The sequence below is a fragment of the Syngnathus floridae genome, chromosome 1 (genome assembly GCF_059516105.1).
Source record: "Syngnathus floridae isolate MCC-2025c chromosome 1, RoL_Sflo_1.0, whole genome shotgun sequence".
NCBI classification, from domain to species: Eukaryota; Metazoa; Chordata; class Actinopteri; order Syngnathiformes; family Syngnathidae; genus Syngnathus; species Syngnathus floridae.
The window spans coordinates 20,459,647-20,481,464 of NC_142413.1; the positions used below are offsets into that span (position 1 = coordinate 20,459,647).

The 21,818-nt window shown below is 38.9% G+C and overlaps 1 protein-coding gene across 6 annotated transcripts in view; it reads right to left on the reverse strand.

The window, feature by feature from the left end:
* The window catches only part of diaph2 (diaphanous-related formin 2), a 307,464-nt gene that overhangs the window by 278,556 nt on the left and 7,090 nt on the right, over nt 1-21,818 (reverse strand). For 4 of the 6 annotated variants that reach the window (XM_088384971.1, XM_088384965.1, XM_088384980.1 and 1 more), the window contains 4 exons: nt 14,172-14,204; nt 12,713-12,889; nt 6,751-6,855; nt 1,391-1,411 (listed from right to left, as the gene is read on the reverse strand). In XM_088384971.1, coding sequence (XP_088241097.1) covers nt 1,391-1,411; nt 6,751-6,855; nt 12,713-12,889; nt 14,172-14,204 — 336 coding nt within the window. The remainder of the gene's footprint in view (nt 1-1,390; nt 1,412-6,750; nt 6,856-12,712; nt 12,890-14,171; nt 14,205-21,818) is intronic. The other 2 variants (XM_088384993.1, XM_088384986.1) reach the window with 2 other exon arrangements.

Sequence of the window (21,818 nt, forward strand, 5' to 3'; positions counted from 1 at the left end):
TTGTGAGGGAATTTTGAACATGTTCAACTTTTTAAATATAGTTTGAACATGTTCAAAATTCGCTTGCAAAAAAAAATCACAAAAACAGTTTGCAAGCGTCTGACGAAATGGATCAAATCATATATATAAACTATATTTAAGATTTGATCCGTTTCGTCAGACGTTTGCAAACTGTTTTTGTGATTTTTTTGCAAGGGAATTTTAATTTATATATGTATGTATGTGTGTGTGTGTGTGTGTGTGTGTGTGTGTGTGTGTGTGTGTGCGTGTGTGTGTGTGTGTGTGTGTGTGTGCATATGTATTAACCTTATCTATCTATCTATCTATCTATCTATCTATCTATCTATCTATCTATCTATCTATCTATCTATCTATCTATCTATCTATCTATCTATTAATCGATCGATCTATTTATTTATTTATTTTCTCAGAAGTACATCTGTCTACCTTAATTATAGTCAAGATGTCCTCATCTGACACTGTCTGTAGAAACTTTAAAGTCGATCCATCCATTTCCAACAAGCAGTCTAGATACAAGCTGGGGTGATTATGTCATATTCCATTTACTGAACACAATGTGGCCATTGCCGTTGAACGGGGAAAAACTTCGCCCACATCAATACAAGTGAAGCCAAGACCCCTTTTCCTTCACGCAATAAATAAACACAAAAGAACAGTTGGACAAAGGAAAAAGAAACTGCAATCAATGAAAAAATGTCCATGTGAAGTGGCTCAAAAGGGGGGTTTTGTCTGAGCGCATGGATAGAGCAAAGGCCGCAGACCATGCGCAGCTTTACCTTGTATGCAATCCTGTTAAGCAGTAAATGCTTCAGACCACTAAGAAAGGCCAATGAAATGTCACAAGAATACACTATTAAACATGCTATTGAAGTTTGTGTTTTTCTTTCTAAAAGCACTAAAACAAAAAGTTCCTCAAGCTAACCAAAGCTATATGCCAAAACGGCAGCCAAGTGCATGAGTATGTATCTATATGTATGAGTATGTGTATGTGTATGTGTATGAGTGTGTATGAGTATCTATAGCTCAGGTGGAGAATTAACAAACAATTCAATCGACAACAAAAGCAAGAGCATACACAAGAACGTGTACTGTGTATACAAAAGGAAAGCCACAAATACTTTGACAGAATTAATGACAACTGTAATGAATCTTGCTATGTTTGTGTGTCTGCATACTTGGGATGGAAAGTTGATACATTTTTTCAAAATTCTTTTTTGAAGGAAGTCAAGTGACACTCAGTAGCATGATGTGAAGAGACCTAAATGTGTACGTGGGAATCATATTTTATTTTATAATAATAATAATAATTTTGCATGGTGCAAAAACATATATGCATACAGAAACCAAATATAAATAATGGACTACTTACCGCCACTTTGCTCCCAGTTATCTGCATGCAGCAATCAGCGGAGAAGGTTAATGTGCAAAAAGACACAAACAGCACAATCATAAGTAGGCCAGACAATTACACGTGGAGGCATGAGCGTTAACTTGTGTGATATTACAAATTGTCCATCAAACACAATACAGCTCAGACTTATTTTTTATATATAACATTTGACAAGAGAACACTTTTTGAAATTAGAAGCACATACAGAGGAAAATGTTTGTTTTGCAGCTATAAATTTCCAGATGTTTCAGGTGTTAATAAAAGAGGTGGGTGGAAAAAAAATGCAGCATGCAAACCTTTTCAGCTTCTCCTCCCTGCTGCAAATTTATTCCTTAGAATGACTGTATGGTAATTACATGGCAACAACTGTGGAAATGATGAAGTCATCTTTTTTAGCTGATCTGTTCAAATGTAGAGATCCATTAACTAAAATGAGGGGTGGAGTGTGCTTGTGGCCTAACATCAATCAGGCTTCATTAGTGTTAGGCACTGGGTATTAAACTTGAGCGTTGGAACTCTCCGGAGGATGTAGTCACCAGGCAACAAGTTCTCCGCAGAATTTGGAAGTTAATTACACAAAATGTACGCTGCTACATTACTGTCATGACTTGAGAGAGTTGGTACACAACAAACATTAGGTATCTTAAGCCATATGTTCTCCACTCTGGTCAGGTAGCTGCAAAGTGAAAAGCAAAATTAATTACTTCACACCAGCATAGTGCCGTCCACCGTATGAGCTAATCATAGCGTCATTGATCACACGACCCAAGAACAAATGATTATCTAGTACCATAAATGTCTCTCAATACGGGCAAATCCCTTTATTCTTGAGTTCAGTGACACATCAGTGGCTCATGCCAATTGTGACTATAGTCTCTTATTGTCATGGCTATACCAGCAACATCAAGTGTGCGTTCTTTGAAAATTTGGAGTCCTATGCAGTCTCTTTGATAAAGATTTTTTTCCGTATTCAAAAAAAGCACAGCAGAGCGTCATGCAGTGTCCCCATTGAAAGTATATTTACTATTACTATTTCGTAATATCAGCGTGCCATTCACACAACACATTTGGTGTCCAACATCTTATCTTAGAATGGTAATTCTTCGTGGAACCGAGAAAAAGAAAATGCAATCTTGAAAAATGAGCTTATCAACCCTATACGTAAAATCTGTTTTTAGTCGTAACAAGCAAAGCTAGACACAGAAACACCAAATGTGCCGCTTGACTGCCTGCCATTTGCAATTTATTTTCTATATGAAATCTCTTCCAATGAAGAGCTTCTCTTAATTGCATCTGAGGAAACACATTGATGACATATCATCATGGAACACCCTGCTCCTTTTGCCTTTTACCTTCGTCTTTGTCCCGTTCTTTTGCCCTTTTCATTTTTCTCTTGCTCGCGTCTTTTCTAATCTTATTTTGCATGTCTTTTGGTGAGACGGTTCCTGCCGCCTCCCAGGGCTTTTCAGGTGCTGCAAAGTCAATTTTACAAGAGCCGCCACCTGGTGTGTGACACAGTGGTTTTTAATCGGTCTTTGTACCCACCGTTCTCCAGCATGAGACTTAACACACCAGGAATGTTTCATGCTGACTCAACATACTATATGTAGATCACCACCTTTTCCACAGTTGATGCCACAAAGAAATATACAGAAAATAGTATGAAAGAAGCCTCTATAATCCAACAGACAGTCTTGATGAGGGAGGAACGTGAAGGGTAGAGTCCAATATGTATTTATTTATGTGCACCGATAGGACAAGGATGAACTTCTAAGGTCGAATAATTCTGAAATGCTGGTGACTGGTGAATATTTGATGATGTCACAAATGCGATATGAATGTAGGAGACATTCATTCGACCAATGTATTTTGTCTGAAAATGTGTTCTTGCTAAACTGAGCTCTTTAGGAGACTGGCATTGTCAGAAAGCACAAGAAAAAACAATGTATTTTGTTTGACCCTCCCATCCTGCACCTCAAGCATCTGCGGAGCAGCAAAGTTTGAATCAAACATGAAATTAGTCTCTGGACAAACACAATCTCATTGAAAGGAGTTAACAGAGTTACTGGAAATGTGGCAGCTTAAATAGGATGGCTGAACATGAAAAAAAGCGGGAGACAATGAAAGCAGGTGAAAGGCAACGTGCTCATGCAAAGCTGATGGTCAAGGACGCCCGTATGACACGCTGCTGCAAAGCAGAGCGAGATTCTTTTCTGTGGAAACACCGCTCATATTCAAATGGGTCAGTGTGCAAACTCTCCAATGGAAAAAGCAATTCCTTAAAGTTGGTGGATGTTATTTACAAGACTCCTGCGGAGAAGTGAGGAGTGTTTGTCTATTTTGCTTGGTAATAAAGATGTAGCCATTCATGAAATGGAGCCAAAAGGAATAAATATTGCCTCTACTTTGAAAGACATTTTTATTTGGTTGAACAAAATAATCTGTTATTCTCCACATTGGATAATGCTTCAGACCACATTCATGGACGCAAACTCAATGCTATACTGGACATTTTATACAGAGTTAGATTTGTAAGCAGAAAACTGAGAAAATCTGCATTAATTTTTTATCTCTAGACAGATGTAAACCTCCCCCTCTATGCATTTTGACTTTGTATTCTCTGGGTGATTATTTGAAGCCAAATCGATGCCAGGGCAATATAAATAAAAGTTGAAAATTGACATTGGAAAATGTTATATGGCTCTTTAGTTACAGCAATATAAAAAGAGGCAGACTCAATCCAGACTTTGAAAAACCATCAACAACTTAGAGGAAAATGCAAAGCTTGAAAGGCCCAAACCCAAGTTGCAATCTCAGCAGGCAAATAAAAACACCAAGCGCCACAGCGAACCAACAAACCATCAGTCCTGCATTGATCATTTGGTATGCATTTCCAGAAGCAATATTTGCCCCAAAATGCCTAACGGAGATGATTTGTTGTCATAAGTTGTAAAACATGACTGCCATCAAACTGTATTTTCAACAGATCATGTGATTTTATTAGACTCGTTCCATTTGTCATTTTGGTTTTAGAAGCTAGAGGTAACCACATATGGACAAAAGAAAGAGGCTGATTTACATAATCAAGAATCTTTGGTCCAAAGTTATGTTTAATATTATATAATTGTTAATATTATTACTACATAAAAGGGTTTTCTTGATGTGGCAAGATGCCTTTTTATTTTATTCATATCATAGCTATAATTTTAAAAAATGCATGTCAAGTCAACTTAAACAATTATCACAAACTTTAATTTTTTAAACTAGTTTCACCAAAACTAAAGTTGTTCAACCACTGCCATTAAAGGGTGTAGTAACTTGCACTTAAAACAAAGGCTACACTTTCCATTGCCGGAGGCTACTCCCCCGTGGCACTCAATGATACATACGTATGTCAACACTGACATTCAACCATCCCCTCTTCTTCCCGTCTAATGAAAGTAATAGCGAGGTGCTGAGAGACATGACGTTTTGTTCTATTGCCTATTGACTACACACATTATGTTAGTCATTTGAATAAAATATCATTGCTCACAAAAGCATAATGGGCCCAGTGAGGAATTCAATCATCTCGGAAAAAAAATCATCATTATCAATAATGCCGTTTAATTACCATAACAATGAGGAGGCAAATAAATGATGATGCTTTGCAGGTTTGGAAAGCTAGCGAAGGGAGTATAAAAATAATCACTGTTGTAGATGAGTGTTGAAGAGCCGCTAAGATTTTTTTTATATATATATACGTATATATTGCAAAACAAGTCTTGCACTAATAGTGGTTGTGGCTGTTTATATATTCAACTGCAGATAAGTGAGTAATAATAAGCCTTTTACAAAGCAGGGAGAGGCAGACTATAAAATACTCATAAACAAGGATTCATGTATTTTGGGGCAAACACATGCTTGTGTCGAACCTTAAGAGTTAAGCTAAGTCATCTTCATGCAAATTAAGATCTTACTCAAGATGCAGTAAGACTACATATACTAATTTGAGAGACTAGTTAACTGCTCCGACAGTTGCTGCTGTTTTGGTGAGCAACAGAGTGCTATGTACTAACCAGGTTAATGCATTAATGCCTATGTGTCAGAGGCTCTAAAAAGGGGCCAGATGAAAGTTTGGTATGAGGTCGACTTCAGACGGTTTCATTGGATCCTGTGACGTATTTGAAAATTTTATTGTATTTGATGAGACTATCCATAAATTTATTGGCGGTATGAAGCTCTTCGGTAAAAATCCATGAATTAACCGCATTACGGTTAAAGTCATATTCTGGGAATTACCATAGTTTTTATCTTTTGAAAAGCATTTTTATTCATATTTAATTTTGTTCATTGAAATGTTTTTTCAATTTTAGTTTGGGTTTTTTCGTTAGTTTCCTTTTAATCCTATAATTTTGCTATGAACAAAGGCAAATGCGGTACTGTATTTTTTTTTTTTTTTATTTCCTCTTGAGAAAGGAGACATCTCGTTGAGAACTCATCATCTCATCACATCTCATTTATTGGTCTTGAGTGGACGCACCGGGCTGCTACTTCGGCCACAGCAATGATTAAAGGCAAAACCAATGTAATGAGATACAAAATCATCATCATCACCATTATTACTACATGTTTTTAAATCAGCTATTAAAGATCTAAATTGATAGTTAACATCATATCTGACTAGCTGATCATATCTGGTCAGCTGTCGACTCAGCCATAAGAAAAAAAGTTCTGCGCCTATGACCATTCTGTAAAATGCTACATAAAGTACAGTTTAAGTATGAAATAAACATAAATACTGTACAAGTAAATGGAAAAACGCTTCGATTTTGTTATGTTTTACGTGCAAGCTAGAATTGCCACCAATTGCTTGGGTACAGTTTATGACAATGGCTTTTTAATGCAAACTCCAATTGCACTCTTTTATAAAACGATAAGTGAACGTGCCACCTATAAACTTCCATGTAGGCATACAACAACCCAAAACACCCAAATCTTGCATGCAAGCAAACGTTGAGATAAGCACTGACCATCCACCGAGCATTGAGTGAGTGAGTAAGTGCCTACTATTACCCAGTGATGGTGGTTGCAGCATGATGGGAACAAAACGATGGGAGGGGTGGGTGGGGGCTATACAGTAAATCAGATGGCAATCAGAATATTTACAGTTGTGAAGCGTGGAAAGTGCGAGACAACAGAAGTGTAAGGAAGCCATACTGCAAAAGCAAAGAAATCAAGCTTGAACTCATTCTGGAGATTCACAAAGACACATCACCACACTTGAGCACATCAACTCCTGTCATTGGGTAAGCACACTTCACTTTGTAAGGAAAACAAATTAACTTGACTTGACTTACAGATTTGGCAGTGGCAGAGATGTATTGAACTACCATCTCCCGTTTGGTGCTCAAGTCCTTCCCGCGTAGAGGCGCCTTTCGCTCTTCATTCAGATTCATGTCCTCCTAGACACCAGATGAATAGGAAGACAGTGAGTGACGTTTCACAAAATGTCGAAGACAACTTATTAACAGATTAAAAGAGTCATCTTTAATGAGTACGTCAACAAAGAGTCTTCCCTGGCGTATTAGCTTCAGCACTATATAGGCAAAGAATGAAATAATTACTGACAGTTAAACTGAGCTAATCCAGCGATCCATTTTCTAATCGCAGGTGAAGATGGAGATGAAGCCTACCCATCGAAAAGTGTTCTGTACAGAGTTGTTTTATATATCAAACTGTAAAAACCATCAAATAAAAGCAGGCCTTCTGAACTTTAATCTCATAATACTCTTTTGATCTGAAACCCAAATGTCTTTCAGTATACAACAAAAACAAATGAACTGATCTTGTCTTTCCAATACTTTTGGAAGGGGACTATATAGAATCAATCATTCACACTGATATTCACACCTCTGGAGGATTGAAACCTAAATCCTTGTTCACGGTATGCAGGAAAAGGCCAGAGTAAACGCATAGAAGCACTAGGAGAACCTGCAAATGCCACACAGGACGGAGCTGAGATTCAAACCCAGAAACTCAGGGCTGGTAGACAGATTAGTAGTTTAAACAAAAATTTATTTAAAACCATAAAACAGAACCTTTTCTTGAACATTCACTTAAATAAAATACATTTTAGACACCTTTTTTTTTAGCACCTTGTCATGACTGATCTTTTAACTTAACGCTTTGTCTTGCCACATATTTCACTCAATCTAGCCTGATACACAAGGCATTTTAGTTCTAAAATAAAACCGAGGCAGGACAACTGAAGTGATGCAGAATGACACCACTCACTTTTCCTTTCTATCGAGTGTTATCGAGTTTTTTATAGCATAAAAGCATTTTAAAGTTTGTTTTTAATGTAGAGTGGGATTGTCACGGTAAGCCAAGTAACTTTTCTAGGTCATATGTAAAGGAGGCAAGCGATAGCTAACGAATGAGCGCTGTAAGACGAGCTGCATGTAGCCCTCAAAAGAGGCAACTCAAATTTAATGTAGTCTTTTGCAAAAATGATGGGTACGTACTCATTTTATGTTACCATCTTATTTTAATCAACAAAGAGATCAACCGCCACATAAACTTTTATGACACTTATGATCAGTTCAAAAATGTCAACTCTGCTTTTACCTTGGAGAGTTACACATTCGCACTGGTTAAAATGCTAAAAATGCTAGCATCAATGTCACATACAGCTTTCATTGCAGCTTGCACTTTTGAATCAGATCATGTCCTTCCACAGGTGAATCATTTCATTTCTCGTATTTTTTTCTTTGTTGGAGCCCAAAGGTAGAGCGAGAAGAGAGGACAAAATGGCAGGATTAATTAGTCCTTGAATAAATGAATGTTGCAAGGCTATATCAAATGTACAAAGTCAAGGGAAAAAAGGACAAACCAATCAAATTGAAAACGCCTTGATCGGCAGTGAGTGTGCAACAGTGAGGGTATCTTTTTGCTTCTTTCATACTGCGTCACAAAAGACATCTTTCATGTGAAAGGCATCAGCGGATGGAGCAAAGGCCGAGCAGAGGACTAATAGCTACAGAATGACATGGTGATTAGAGTGGAAGGGGATGTTTGGAAGAAGCACTCTCTCTCAAAAATGGATGTCTTCATATCAGCGGGGAGAATAAAAACATTCATTCAAGCTACCCCAGCAAATCTGTGGCGCATTAGCAGAGCCTTGCTGCCCTCTACTGCTAAGTGAAGAAAATCATGCACACTGCTTTGGGTGATAGGATCCAACACAGACGGCAATTAACTAAATCTCTTTATGTTTCACTTTATGAATGAAGAATGAGACAATCTTACATAATAAATGGAATAGTTTAGAAAAAGCTTGGAGTTTGGCAGGTTGTTTTGGGGTGTAAAAGCTTCTTGTTTTGACATTCAACATTTCCATATTATATTTTATCTCAACTATTTTACAGTTGCGAAATCGGTCAATATTACATTTTTAACTTTATGAACACAAAATATATTCTAGTAAAAACCACCACCAAAACGAAATAAATTACACTCAAGACAAAAACTAATGATTAAATCTTCAGACTGAAATAACTAATGTCCAGACTATAGACAAAAGAGCACAATAAAGGTTTAGGCAAATGCACAAAATAGTCTGCGTAAGTATATTGAGTTCACTTAATATAATTTACTTGATAAACATTTGCTAATAAATTTAAAAAATATTTTCCAACTTTAATTAGTGCAATTAATGTCATTCAAAACTGAGAGGGATTAAATATCAGCCAGTCAAGTAGGGTCTCTATTTCATTTGGGATTGTACTTTGTTCAAAGAACCTAAAAATGACATTTTCAGTGGCCACAAATCAATTATTTCTCCCTTAAACCCGCAAGTCTGATCAATGACTATGCAGGTTTTCATACAGGCACTCTCCAGTAGCTTCTTGTTAAAAACTCCTACGGAGTATCACTGCAGTGGGATCACCTCGGATCTTATTAACTGGGAGTGTTCGTTATAACAAAGTGCATGGAGCGCCACATAAAACCTCCATCTGGCCAGACAATCTTTTTTTTTTACTAGCCTTCTTTGTCCCCAGAAACAAATACATGCAACACCTAACAGGCAGTAGATCCTGTTAAGAAGCAAAAATCTGTACTTCAATACTTCAATAAAAGAGACATTGTACGCTGTGAGGTTTTAAATGCGATAGACAAGTGAAAATGTCTAAGTAATAATAATGAAAGCACACCTAATGGCCCCCATCAGCACTTTTAAGAGGCCGCGTGCAATGGATTTTGATAAAAGGCACGTCAACGGGGAGATGAGCTCCTCCTTACCTACCACTGCTTTTTATGATCCGGTTATGGCCAATACAGGCTTGAACCAATGATGAAAGTGGGTTTTAATACGTCAACTGTGTCAACTGGGGTTCACTGTGGTATAAAAAGACACTCAACTAGTTTACATTGGGATCTCAACACTGGAACGCAACGCAACTGTGTGAAGGTGATCTCTGGCTGATTGTTCCACAGTTTGTGACTGCTAACCTAGACATCTTGGACTGGTGTCAGCCGCGGTTGTGACATGCAAGCCTCAGTGAGATGCCGTTTACTGAGAAGTTCAGCGGATTTAACGTTGTGCATATTGATGAAGGGCTCTGGCTTTCCACTATGTTCATCACAGAAAAAAAACTGAGTTTTGACACATACGACAACCTTTTGAAAGCAGTGATGGATGATGTCTAAACGCATCTCAGACTCCCCTGGATCTTTTATATTTCTGCTATCAAAGGATCATTTCACCTCACACAGAAACCTTTCTCGTAGCTCCTCTATTTTCGGCTTTTCATTCAGAACTCCGCCGTGACCTGTCAGCAATCAGCCGTAGCTTAGGCTGTGTGCTATTTAAGATCACATGATGTGAGAGGCAATACACTTTCCTCAAAGTCAAAAATATTTTCGCTTTCTCCAGGCCATTAGTGTACGAGGGGGTCTGACTAATATGGCACTCCACTTTGAGGCCTGCTGGGCTACTTAAGGCTGCAGCATGGCGAAAAAAACAATAACAGAAAGGCTGTAAAAGACGGATGCCAAATCAATTAGACGTTTGCGTAACCCTTAAAAGGGATGGGTTTGTACAAAGGTTTACATGGTGCAACCTTTGAGCTTCAATAATCATCCATTTCCGGCATGATTTAAAAACTAAAGTATTTGTCCAGTTCAAAACAATAATGTCTGAAATAATAAAAATTTATATAGGGTCATTATAAACAGGCATGTGTAAAAACAAGGCCAGAAAGCAAAATTTATAATTGTGAGCCAGGCACGTTGTTAAGCGTCTGCATAAAACGGTTTACTTTCCAATCTTGCGTTATTGTTCTTATTAAGGCACATTCCACTGAGCAGCCAACACGTCTGTGGCCAAAGTCCAATCTTGGATGTCTGTGGTTGCGTCACAAAAAAAAAAAAAAAACAATAAAAAAGGACAAAAATGGTGAAACAAAGACTGATGATGTTTAGATGCTTATTAAGCAAACATTTGGCAAGAATAGTGGAAATCTTACCGTATTTGATTTGAGGATGTCTCAAGAGTTGTGGAAGTCTCATCAATTGAACAAGTCTCAGATGTTTGTAATGTTTTCATGATATATGCAGATGTCTCATGCGATCTGCGGAGACCTCTGAAGATGTGTGAAGTATCACAAGTTTCACTAAAGCCTTACGAGATTCACAGACGTCTCACTGGACTTGTTTGGTTTTTCAGATCTATGGGAAACTCGGGAGATTTGCGAAAGTCTTTTAAAATATGAATTCCAAAAAGGTTTTGATTGTGATTCTGTATTTTTTATATGTATGACTATTTAAACATTGTCAAGCATTTTGTGAGTCCACATTCTAAAAACTGCTGTATAAAAAAATAAAAGATCTTGAACTCTAACGTGACACTATTTACTGTGCTGTATGTTTTGTGTGACTTTACAGGCATATTTTATTCATTAATTGCGGTCAAATTGCCAAATTAGAATCCAAAGGTTCCACTGAAGTCTGAGAGCCAAGAGGCAAGGCTTGAATAGTACATAAATGAATACCCCACTTGGATTTAAATTCATTACTGTAATTGAACATTTTTGCTTGGGATTGTCAATGCCAGTCAAATGTCAATCCCTGCTCAAACCTGCTTTCTGTGTCATCTGTCAGCGAGCAAATATAAGCTCGGGTTTAACGTTGCTCCACCCTTAAACGCACAAACATTGTCACTGAGAAGTGAACTGCGTGACAGGGATGAGCAACCAGGCAAGAAAACACTCACGCCAGAGCCTGATTAAAAACTAGAATCACTGATGGTGTAGTGTCGTGCCTGGCATTAAAGGCCATTGTCTGAGAAGGAGCATAAAGGCATACACAAAACACACTTTGGTATTATCCAGAGCACAATTTAAGAGATGAAGCTGTAGTTAGAGAGTCTTTCGTTGACCCCACAGGGTAGTGAAAATGAATCACTTTTCCCTGAAAACAAAAACTGACATGTGCAAATGTATTCAAATCCTAAACATAAATTAAGTCTATTCTGGGTAAAGAAGATGCATTGAGTGAAAGCAAGTGTGTCTAAGATAATTATGATTTACTAGGAATGTTATAGCTGTGAAAGAGAGCGAGAGAGCGAGAGAGCGGGAGAGCGCGACAGACAGAGGGACGGACGGACGGACAGACAGACAGACAGACAGAGGTAAAAACTAAGCCTAAATAAAACTAAGGCTAAATAAACTAAGGCTAAAGTGTCCTACAGGTGGCAGTAATGTCTTTCAATTATCAGAGATTAAGAAATAAATTAAAAAAAAGCCTTCACTAAACAATCCTCCTGGAGCTAGAATTGTACTCAGCATAAAGCAATAGTTACTAAACACTGGACTTCTTGTCTCAACACTGCTACATTGAGTTCCACTAGACCAGGGGTGTCAAACTCATTTTTTTCGCGGGCCATATTGTAGTCATAGCTCCTTTCGGAGAGCCATTATGACTGTCAACCCAAATAAATCAGAAGAGTAAAAACTGGTCAAATATTTAAAAAAAAAGACATTATTAAAAGTGAAGACAATCTACAATTCTAGTAATGACACACGAATTTGATCCACAATTTGTCTTCGCGGGCCACATAAAATGATGGGCCTTGAGTTTGGCCGTATCTGCCCCTGGGCCTTGAGTATGACATCTGTGCACTAGACCAAAAAGACCTCGAGTGGCATTATGATTCAAACTGTACTGAATGTCTACTTGCATGGACTAAAGGACAGCATCAAATATGATTCCAGTGCGTGGAGGGACACAACAGAACACAACTAAACACTCCAAACTTACCATCATCTTCTCAAAGAGGTCAATGATCTCCTTTTCTGAGAGGTTCTTTGAACGGTCGTCGAAAAGTGGCTGAGGGATGGGCAGTTCGGTATGGATGGAGAGGGGGTCCGTGGGGTGCTGTATGAGGGGCTTCTCCTTCTTCGTTCCCGTCTTTCGGAAACTGGTAATGCGATCGCGCTGCAAGAAAACATGACGTATTAGACATCTCTCCAATAATATTACAACAGTGCCATCAATCCATATAAAATAATAATATTAGCAACATTAATGTTGGATGTAAAAACTAATTCAAAACATTTTGTAACCTAAACAAATAACATCAGGCATGATAGCCAGACCATTACGCAGAAGCTCAAATACTGTATGAACCTCATAGAGACTTTACTTACCACCTTACCCAAAGTTGTCAAATAAAAACTCAGCTAACTTTCATGACAGCAACAACAATCATGACAGGCACCATTTATTAATGTCCATAGTGCATAGTGTGAACAAAGAAAAAGAAAAAAAACATGATCCCCACATGCAATAATTGTTAGGATTAGTATGGAATGAAAGAGAGAGATCATGCTGAATTAATGGACATACCCGGTTGGTTTGGAAGGTAACCATTTATTTCCCTTTTAATGTGTTGTTCAATTGTAATTATTAATTTGGAACCAGTAACAAAGTTGGCAAAGTGAAAGTATGGTTTGGGACATTTACAGCTTTTACGATGGCAGCAAACATGCCAATCAGCCGCTATCACCTTCATTTTATTAGTTTAGATGTAAAAAAACCTACTACCATAAAACTGTCATCTCAGAACCATAGTATAAAGTTCAGTGTTAGATGCTGACACCAAAAAGTTACAATAGCTTAATAAATAAAAAAGATAAATGCAGTCATTTTTGTATTTAATAAAAAAATGACAAATTTATCCTTTTTTTCTATATTTTTATTTTCACCCTATTGGACTATGTCAGCACAGTTCTGACCTCCTTTCTAATGTCACATTTTCTAACACATACTACCTTCTTATATGGAAAAAAGTGATGAACACATTAAATTTTAAATTTAAAAAAAAAGACATAATAAAATATAATGTCACTTTGTCATCATGAGTTACTGCCCGGTAATTTGAGTTTTTTTTTTTTCATTGAAATTAAACAACACAATAAATTTACATACATAAACAGACAAAGGTAATATTGCCATGCATGATGTTCAGTTACTGAAATATTTTCAAATGGATCAAACAAACTAGAAGCTGTCACGCTAGCTGAAACAAGAAGACAAGTGACATATTTTAGCAGAAAATTAGAAATTAGAAAACATTTTCTTGGATGGCTTCTGATGCATGTTTGATCCATCTGCTTACTTCAGTTCAGTCACGTCTCATGCAGCCATGATAAAAAGATGAATATCAAGCAGAATAAAACAAAAAAGGAACATGCCAAAGTAAAACCCAGCACCTTACCATATCATCAGCCAATGTTTTTATGTGTATGTTCTGTTGGAAGGGAGGGGGGGAGGGCACAATGTAAATGACAGGAAATGGCCACACAACTGGTGTATAAAATCCCACATCAATGTGGAATGCACATCTCTCCCCTGCATCATGTCTCATTCTTATGAAAGAATCCCAACAGAGATGGAGGTGAGCCCCAAAACAAAGATAGCAACAAAACAAAGACCTGGTAAGTTTCTTTCCATCATCTACAGGTGTATCTCAATAAACTGTAATGGAAAATATAGATTCAAGACAAACACCAAAGTATTTATTGTTTTTAATTTTGATGATTACAGTTTACAGTAACAAAATTCCCAAATTTACCATATACAGCAAAGGTCAAAATAAGAGGCTTCGAATGGCTGTTTTCGCATCAAATTTTATATTTTGCGCCTCATTTTTACATATTGAATAGCAAAACAGAGACTCAAACGTCCATCGTCCACCATCAAAAACAGTGACCCGTTATCATGTTCATTTGACAGAGGCGCACATGACTATCAATTACTAATTGTCAAGTGTCAATTTATCACTGACTGCACGGAGGCGCTTCAGTCAGAAGTCAGAGTCACTGCTATTAAGGAATAGTGATGAAAATGAGCGGAAGCAGCAAGAGGAATGGACACAGATCAGCCGCTCATTGTCAAGCTAGACTGTTATCTGGTTGCTGTTTGTTTGTTCGCTTGTTTGTTCGGTCGGTCGGTCGTTTGTCCGTTTGTTTGTTTTTAATGCTTATGTATCTCTACATAGAGAAAATTAACAAAGAATTTACAATTACATTTTAATAAATTTAATTTTATAAAACTATACTACAGCCGAGCTTTTTAAAATCAATTCAGACTTGCTTCTAGAAAAGACAATAACATTTACTGTTATACACAATACGAATTTAACAAATTAAAACTGTTGATTCTGTGTGTAAAAAGCATTTTTTAATTGATTATCTCGTCATATTGTTATTGTTTACCATTCCTGTTTTGTATGTTTGTGCCTTGTGGCGACTTGCTACGTCATGTGATATACTGTTAAAAAATTGAGATTCTAGACATTTCAATAATGCCAAACATTTTAAGATACAATCATATCCGCGGGCTCAGCGAGCACTTAAATAAGAAAAGTGCAAAACACACAAAACAGGAATAGTAGGGGGTTAATAAAACCCCTACTTCAAAGACAAATTGCTACATAAATTTAGAAATTTGCTCCTCCAATGAAGTCGTTGATTTGCAAACTGCTGTTCAAAAAAAAAAGAAAAATCAAGCCTTGTACTGCACTGTTAAGTGAAAGAAATTACATTTTCATTTTGAAATATTGAGATGAACCTGTATACGATACCTGGAAAGAAAACATTGCACGTGCATGGCATGAACAAAACTTGTTTCAAAATTGAAGAGCACACCTTCCCTGGCATGCACACCTGAACTAAGAATACCCACCACCAAGGAAAATCGAAATGATTGATAAAATGGACATTTATAATGCCACAGCCCCACAGCTTTTGTGTTCATGTTATTTTTGTCAATCTTGTCGACAAAAAGTTGATATATTTGACATTGACAACATCAAACACCCACTTGCATCCAAAAATCATTCTGCGGAGTTGCATAAGAGTAAATAGCAGAAAATACAAGTATTCACGACAAACTTGTTTGCTGCCCAAATGAGCTGTAGAAGAAATGATAGTGAAAGCACATATACTGTAGCATCTCTGACAACATGTGATGCTAATGTTTGCTATCGAGCCAAAATTCCATGTGGTGGGAAGACAAGTCAGTGCAGTGTTGCTTATTTTATTTTACTATCTAGCTCCTTACTTATGTCTTTATGATACTAGCGTTAAAAGGAACCATCTCAGCTATTCGCCCGCTTGCACTTTCAAAACACAAGATGTCACACCTATTATCATAGGGTGAATATGCATGAGTACCTATTATCATCGGTAGTAGTAGATTTGCAATTTTGATTTTATCAAAGAAAATTAAAACCAAATTCTAAATACAAATATACCAAAGGTTGGTACTTTTAATTTCAGAGATTAGACTGTGAAGTTAGTTATAAATATGGCAAAACTAGTTTTAAAAGGCAATACTTGCTCATAAAAGGGGAACATTCAAAATGACCAAAGGGATGTTCCCAAACACCATAAAGTCTGCCAAAGACATTTTTAAGACGGCAGTAGCTTGCAGTGCCGTGTGAGCCGAGGCACGGGGCTGTGAGCTGCTAATGAATAGAGCCATGTGTGCCGCTAATGGCCATAAAGGTCGCCTAGAGTCGTGGATTTCTCCTCCACTGCAATCAGAAAATTAGTAGTGCCGGGGAGAGCAAACAGATTGGCTCGAACTTGGACCTCCCTCAGTGCTCCTCTGTCAACTGTTGCTTGCGGCGACAACTGAACACTCACTCAAAACTTGAATCGCAAATCCACACAGTGCCTTCCTTCATGCGTGTTGTGAATGGGTGTTCGAAGTCAGGAGAACATGGGGGACTGTGCTGGGTGTTTGATCAAATCTCCATCCATTAAGTGAGAACACTAGTTATTTATTCTTTTGCATTTTATATATTTGTGATGTCCACCTTTTTCTTGTCGTCAAATGGGCCCTGAACAAGATAAGCAGTAAAGAAAATGGATGGATGTATTGTCAAATAGCAGCACATTGAAAAGTGGTTCCCAGACCTGCACATGACAAGGGGGCAGCTTCTGTGGAATGATAACTTCAAACGCCTGTAAAATCCCCCATAACAAATAAACTGACCAAAAAAATATATTAGTTAAAAAGCTTAGAGGCTTATTATACTGACATTTAGCTGAATTTATTTTTGAAATATATTATATGGCTCTCACTGAAACAAATTTCCACATATTTCGCTTTTATGGCTCTCTTAGTCAAAAAGGTTCCCGACCCCTGATCTAGTGGATGCATACCGCAACCCTAGTCAACCTCAGTTTGATGCAGTATAGCTTCTATTTTATGCGCCTTTTAATCTGGTGTGCCCTATATATGAAATCATTTCTAAAATTAAAAAAAATCAATGAGGGTGCGCCTTATAATGCTGTGCACTTTATAGTGCGAAAAATACGGTAATTGAAACTTGTCTGACAATTTGAATCTAATTTAAAGGTGTGTTTTAGACAAGATTTCTACAGGTGAGATATTTTGTCCAACACAAAAAATCATTTTCTCCAAAACCCATCACCTGATTTTCAAAATTCTTGGTGCGTTATACTCAGCTTGAAGTCGTGATTCTAACAAGACTGCCATTTTTCGGTAATGTCATGTTGCTCTTGTCAGAGTTTGAATTACAATTTCACAATGTGAAGGTTTTTCTTTTGTCACTGCATCAGTGTTAAAAACATGTTATCATCGGGATTGTAAATCTGTTAAATTATCCTCTAGATTTGTTTTGACAGCTGACAACAGTTTGAAACACGCTGTCAATGGGATGAAAATGAAATAGCAACAAGCCAAACACACAGTGCGAGCACTTGTTTTGACTTTCTGTTGCATGTAATGGACTCATTCAAAGCAGTGAAAGTTCTTCAAATCATATTTCGAAAATGGCGTTCTTCTTGGTAAAGGTGGCATGAGCAACAACGACTGCCGTTGCTAAATCAAAGCGTTTATGAGTCATTAACCCCCGGCATGCAATAGCACTACAATACTGTGTGAAACAGGCTAATATTTAAATGGCGCACTTTAGCATTTTCTAATCTGTTTAACAACAATCAAACCACTGGTTGGCAAATTGCCTTGACTTGAGGGCCTTTCCTTGCCCCATTATCTTGGCAACATTGCAACAACGTAATTTGACAATCAAGCTTACATGTCCTGAGGGTACCCTCAATTAATAAAGTAAACTTTTTCATCATACTAAATGTTTAGGAGAAACCAACATCATGCCTTTTAAGGAAATGAGAAAAATGAATTCTAGGCCTCCCCTAAATTAAATCCTATTGAAAGTCAGTCTAGGGACATACGCCAAAGTACGCATACAATCAATAAAAATCACAGTAAGTCATTATGTTCTTTTTTGCTTACTTCTGGTGGTACAAGAAACACTAAAGTGATGCATCTCTAATGGATCTGTAACATGCACATGTAAAAACAAACCATTTATGTTTGAGATTGGCAACATTACACATCATTTAGAGAAAGCAATAACTGTTATTCTCAACCAATTTAACTGGACCATCTGTATGATGTCATTTTAAGTCACCTACCGGAACGATCACGATAAAGTCGGTGGCCGCGACGCCTCTTATACGAGTTTAGAAACAAATTAGCTTTAACTTTAACGACTTCTAATAATAACAACATGGGGGATAACTCCCAATAGATTGTGGCAACTTAATACAATGGCTTGGTCTCCCTCTTCCGGCAGATCCTCACCCTGGGGAATACTAAATATTTAAAAAAATCATATTTTATTTCATATTTATTTCTGTGCAAAAACAAGACCTCCATCTACATCGTGGCCATTTGCCAATAACATTGCTCACATTTTGGCATTTCAGGCATTCAGAGGGCACCAAATCCCAAACCAATTACACACCGTCTGAACAAATCTTTGTCAAACTTAATCAAGCCACAATTTTTTTATACTGTATTCAATTGCTGCCTTCAGGAACTCAGTGAGGAGGTTTACGCGACAAAACCTGCATTCGTTTTTGAGTTATTGCTTATTAGCGCATGAAAAAAAATGTGCTTTTCGAGGCAATCAAATTTTGAGCGTTGGTTGTATTGTGTGTGTGTGTGCGTGCGTGCGTGCGTGTGTGGGCGGGCGGCCTTTTTGAACCAATAGACGGAGAAGCAAAGACTCAATTAAAGCTGAAACCCAGAACATAATATAATCCCGATTGTGTTCTATTCAAGAAGAAAATCACTTTTCCTGGATGGCTCTTGACAGGAGCTCACAGCATGTTTAAAGACAAGTTTATTCTTCCATTCTAGGACAATTCAGTCACTTTTTCCTTACCTATGCAGCGATACCACACTTTTAGGCTGTGTGAGTAAAAGTGCTTAAGTATGCGTTGTCTACGTTCAGACACTAAGTACCAATATGTGACAATGCCATTGGATACAAGAATGGCACTGTTCAAAAACACAAACTTTTCTTGATCATGACATAGGTTTCACTCATGTACCATTGTTGACAATTTAACATACAACTGCATGTTTTTCCAACATTCTTGCCACAAATTTTACTTAAATCTTGCCCATAACAGGCAGTTATGTAGTGTTTTAGTGACCACTGAAAGACACCATATAAATGCTGTGCTGACACTTTTAACTGACATTTATACATGTGGCAAAATGGCAGCAAAACATGACTGAAATTATTGGAATCGTACTAAGAAAAGCTTACCAGTGTAAGTCAGTTTTTCAGTCAAAATGCATATACAAAACACCACCAATTTTAAAAATAGGCTACTTTTTTTCCATGTGTAACAGTCCAAAATTTGAAGTAATTCTAAGTAAGGTCGTTGGCTTGGTGAAGCAGTGGTTAGCACGCCCGTCTCATAGAACTCTTACAGCCTGCGCTAGCATGCCATGAAGCATCTATTTGGAAGACTGCTTACAAGGGCGGATACAGTTTAAGATGGAAGAGTCTCTTCTTATTTCGTGTAACACCAGAGGTCCAACTTGGTGTCATGGAGCCACGCCAGCATCTCTGGTCCCAGGTCAAAGAGGCCGGCCTCCGAGGGTGGTCTATATAGGGGGCAGGTGTTGATGATGTGGTCAGCTGTCTGCTCGGGGTCACCGCACTCGCATGCCGCACTGTCCGCCATTCCCCACTGCTGCATAGATGTATTGAAGCACCCAACACCAGTTCTTAAACGGTTCAGTGTGGTCCACTGCTGGCGAGGTAGTTCGTCTCCTCCTATGGCGCCGTCTCCTGGTTCCCAGATGTAACGGTGCATGAGGGTGGGACCAGCTGCCTCCCACTCCTGCTTCCAAGCTGCTGCCAGCCAAGCATCTCTGGAGATGTCCTCAGGGATGGAATTGAGCATCTCTTGTGCTACCATGTTGTAGGGGTGGCGCGCCTTGAGTCTGCTTAGTGGAGCTGGAGTTGTTGTGGTACTGTGCAGGATGTGCCAGTTGTTATTTTTTGCCTTCCTGGCGAGAACGAGGATGGCAGCCTCTCGACGAAGGTTGGCCGGCACTATTCCCACAAGGGCAGGCAAGAGGGACATTGTATTTCTGCCTGTAAGCTGGTTGATGGTCTGCCACGCCTTGCGGCTGGAATGGGTGAAGTCGATTGATTCAACGACATCTGTCCATCTCGCCTTGCGGGTGGCGTCCAGCTTTTTGAGCAGTGCTGCTGCCGTTGCGTCCACCTCTTCTCTGGAGCTGGTTCTCTGGTGTTCACTCAGGAGGCGGCTACACTCATCCCAGCCTGGGATGTAGTTCCTGTTATACCCACGTGGGATGATCTTCTTTGCCGCACGCAGGAGGACCTGGCAGTAGGCTGCATAGGCTGCATCCACATCTGTAGACTCTGGGTCTGGCAGGCCGGCTGACCTCCTTTCCATCTCCTCAGCATACGACTCCCAGTTGGCTTTTCGGAAGTTCCATCTCTTCACAGGCTTCCCTGGCGCCGGTTCCACCAGTGATGGAACTTTGATGATGGAAGGTCGGTGGTGTGAGCAGGGGAACCTGTCATGGACACGCCTCTTCGGTCTTGGGTCGTTGCTGCGGCAAATGGCGAAGACCAGGTCCGGGTTGGTGGTGGTGTTCCAGCATGCAGAGAATTAGGTTGGGGGTTCCTTGGGGTCGTACAGCAGCAGGGCATCAGTGTTGGAGGCCCATTCGCACAGCGCCACTCCGCTAGGTGTTTAGTGATTGTACCCCCAGTCTGTGTGCTGACAGTTAAAGTCGCCTGCGTAGATAGCGGGTGCAGTTACAGATGGGAGTGACGTTGTGGTTAGCGCTGATGTAAACGTTGATGAGGATCTTAGTAACCAGCAACTTGATGTTGGAGCCTGGTGGGGATTGGCTACAGGCTGCCCAACTTATTCCAGTCCGAACGAAGGTTGCCACACCGTGTTGCTTGCTGTTGATGGACCCGGCGAGCTGGAACCCAGGGATCTTGAGGATGTTGTTGGTCGTGCAGTGCATCTCCTGTAGGAGCAGAACCGCGGCCCCGTTGGAGTCAGCCAGTTGCCGAAGGACTTTGAGTTTGGTGGTGGTAAGGCCCTCGACATTAAGTTGAAGCACCGACAGGCCTCGGTTTTCGACAGTCGGGATGGCTACCCGTCCGCCATTCCTCAGTCTGCCGGCTCTGCGTTTGTTTGGAGACATTAGTTTCACAAGCGGGTCTTGCACCCTGACCTTGCTACTCACAGGGAAGACCGCGTGAAGGTTGTCATCCATCTTCTCCATCTTTGTCTCTGTGTGAGGGGAGGGGCTAGCGTACAAGACTTGGCACATAAATGTTGCAAGCCAGCTTGCAAAGGCCAGAATTAAAAAAAGAAAAAAAAAAAAAAAAAAAACTGGCGCACTTTTCTCAGATGACTTGCTTGGTAAAAACTAAATAAAAACTGAACATTGAGCAATCTAAAAATATCCTGGAACACTGTAATTGCTTTGAAAAATGAAAATTTTTAATGTCCAT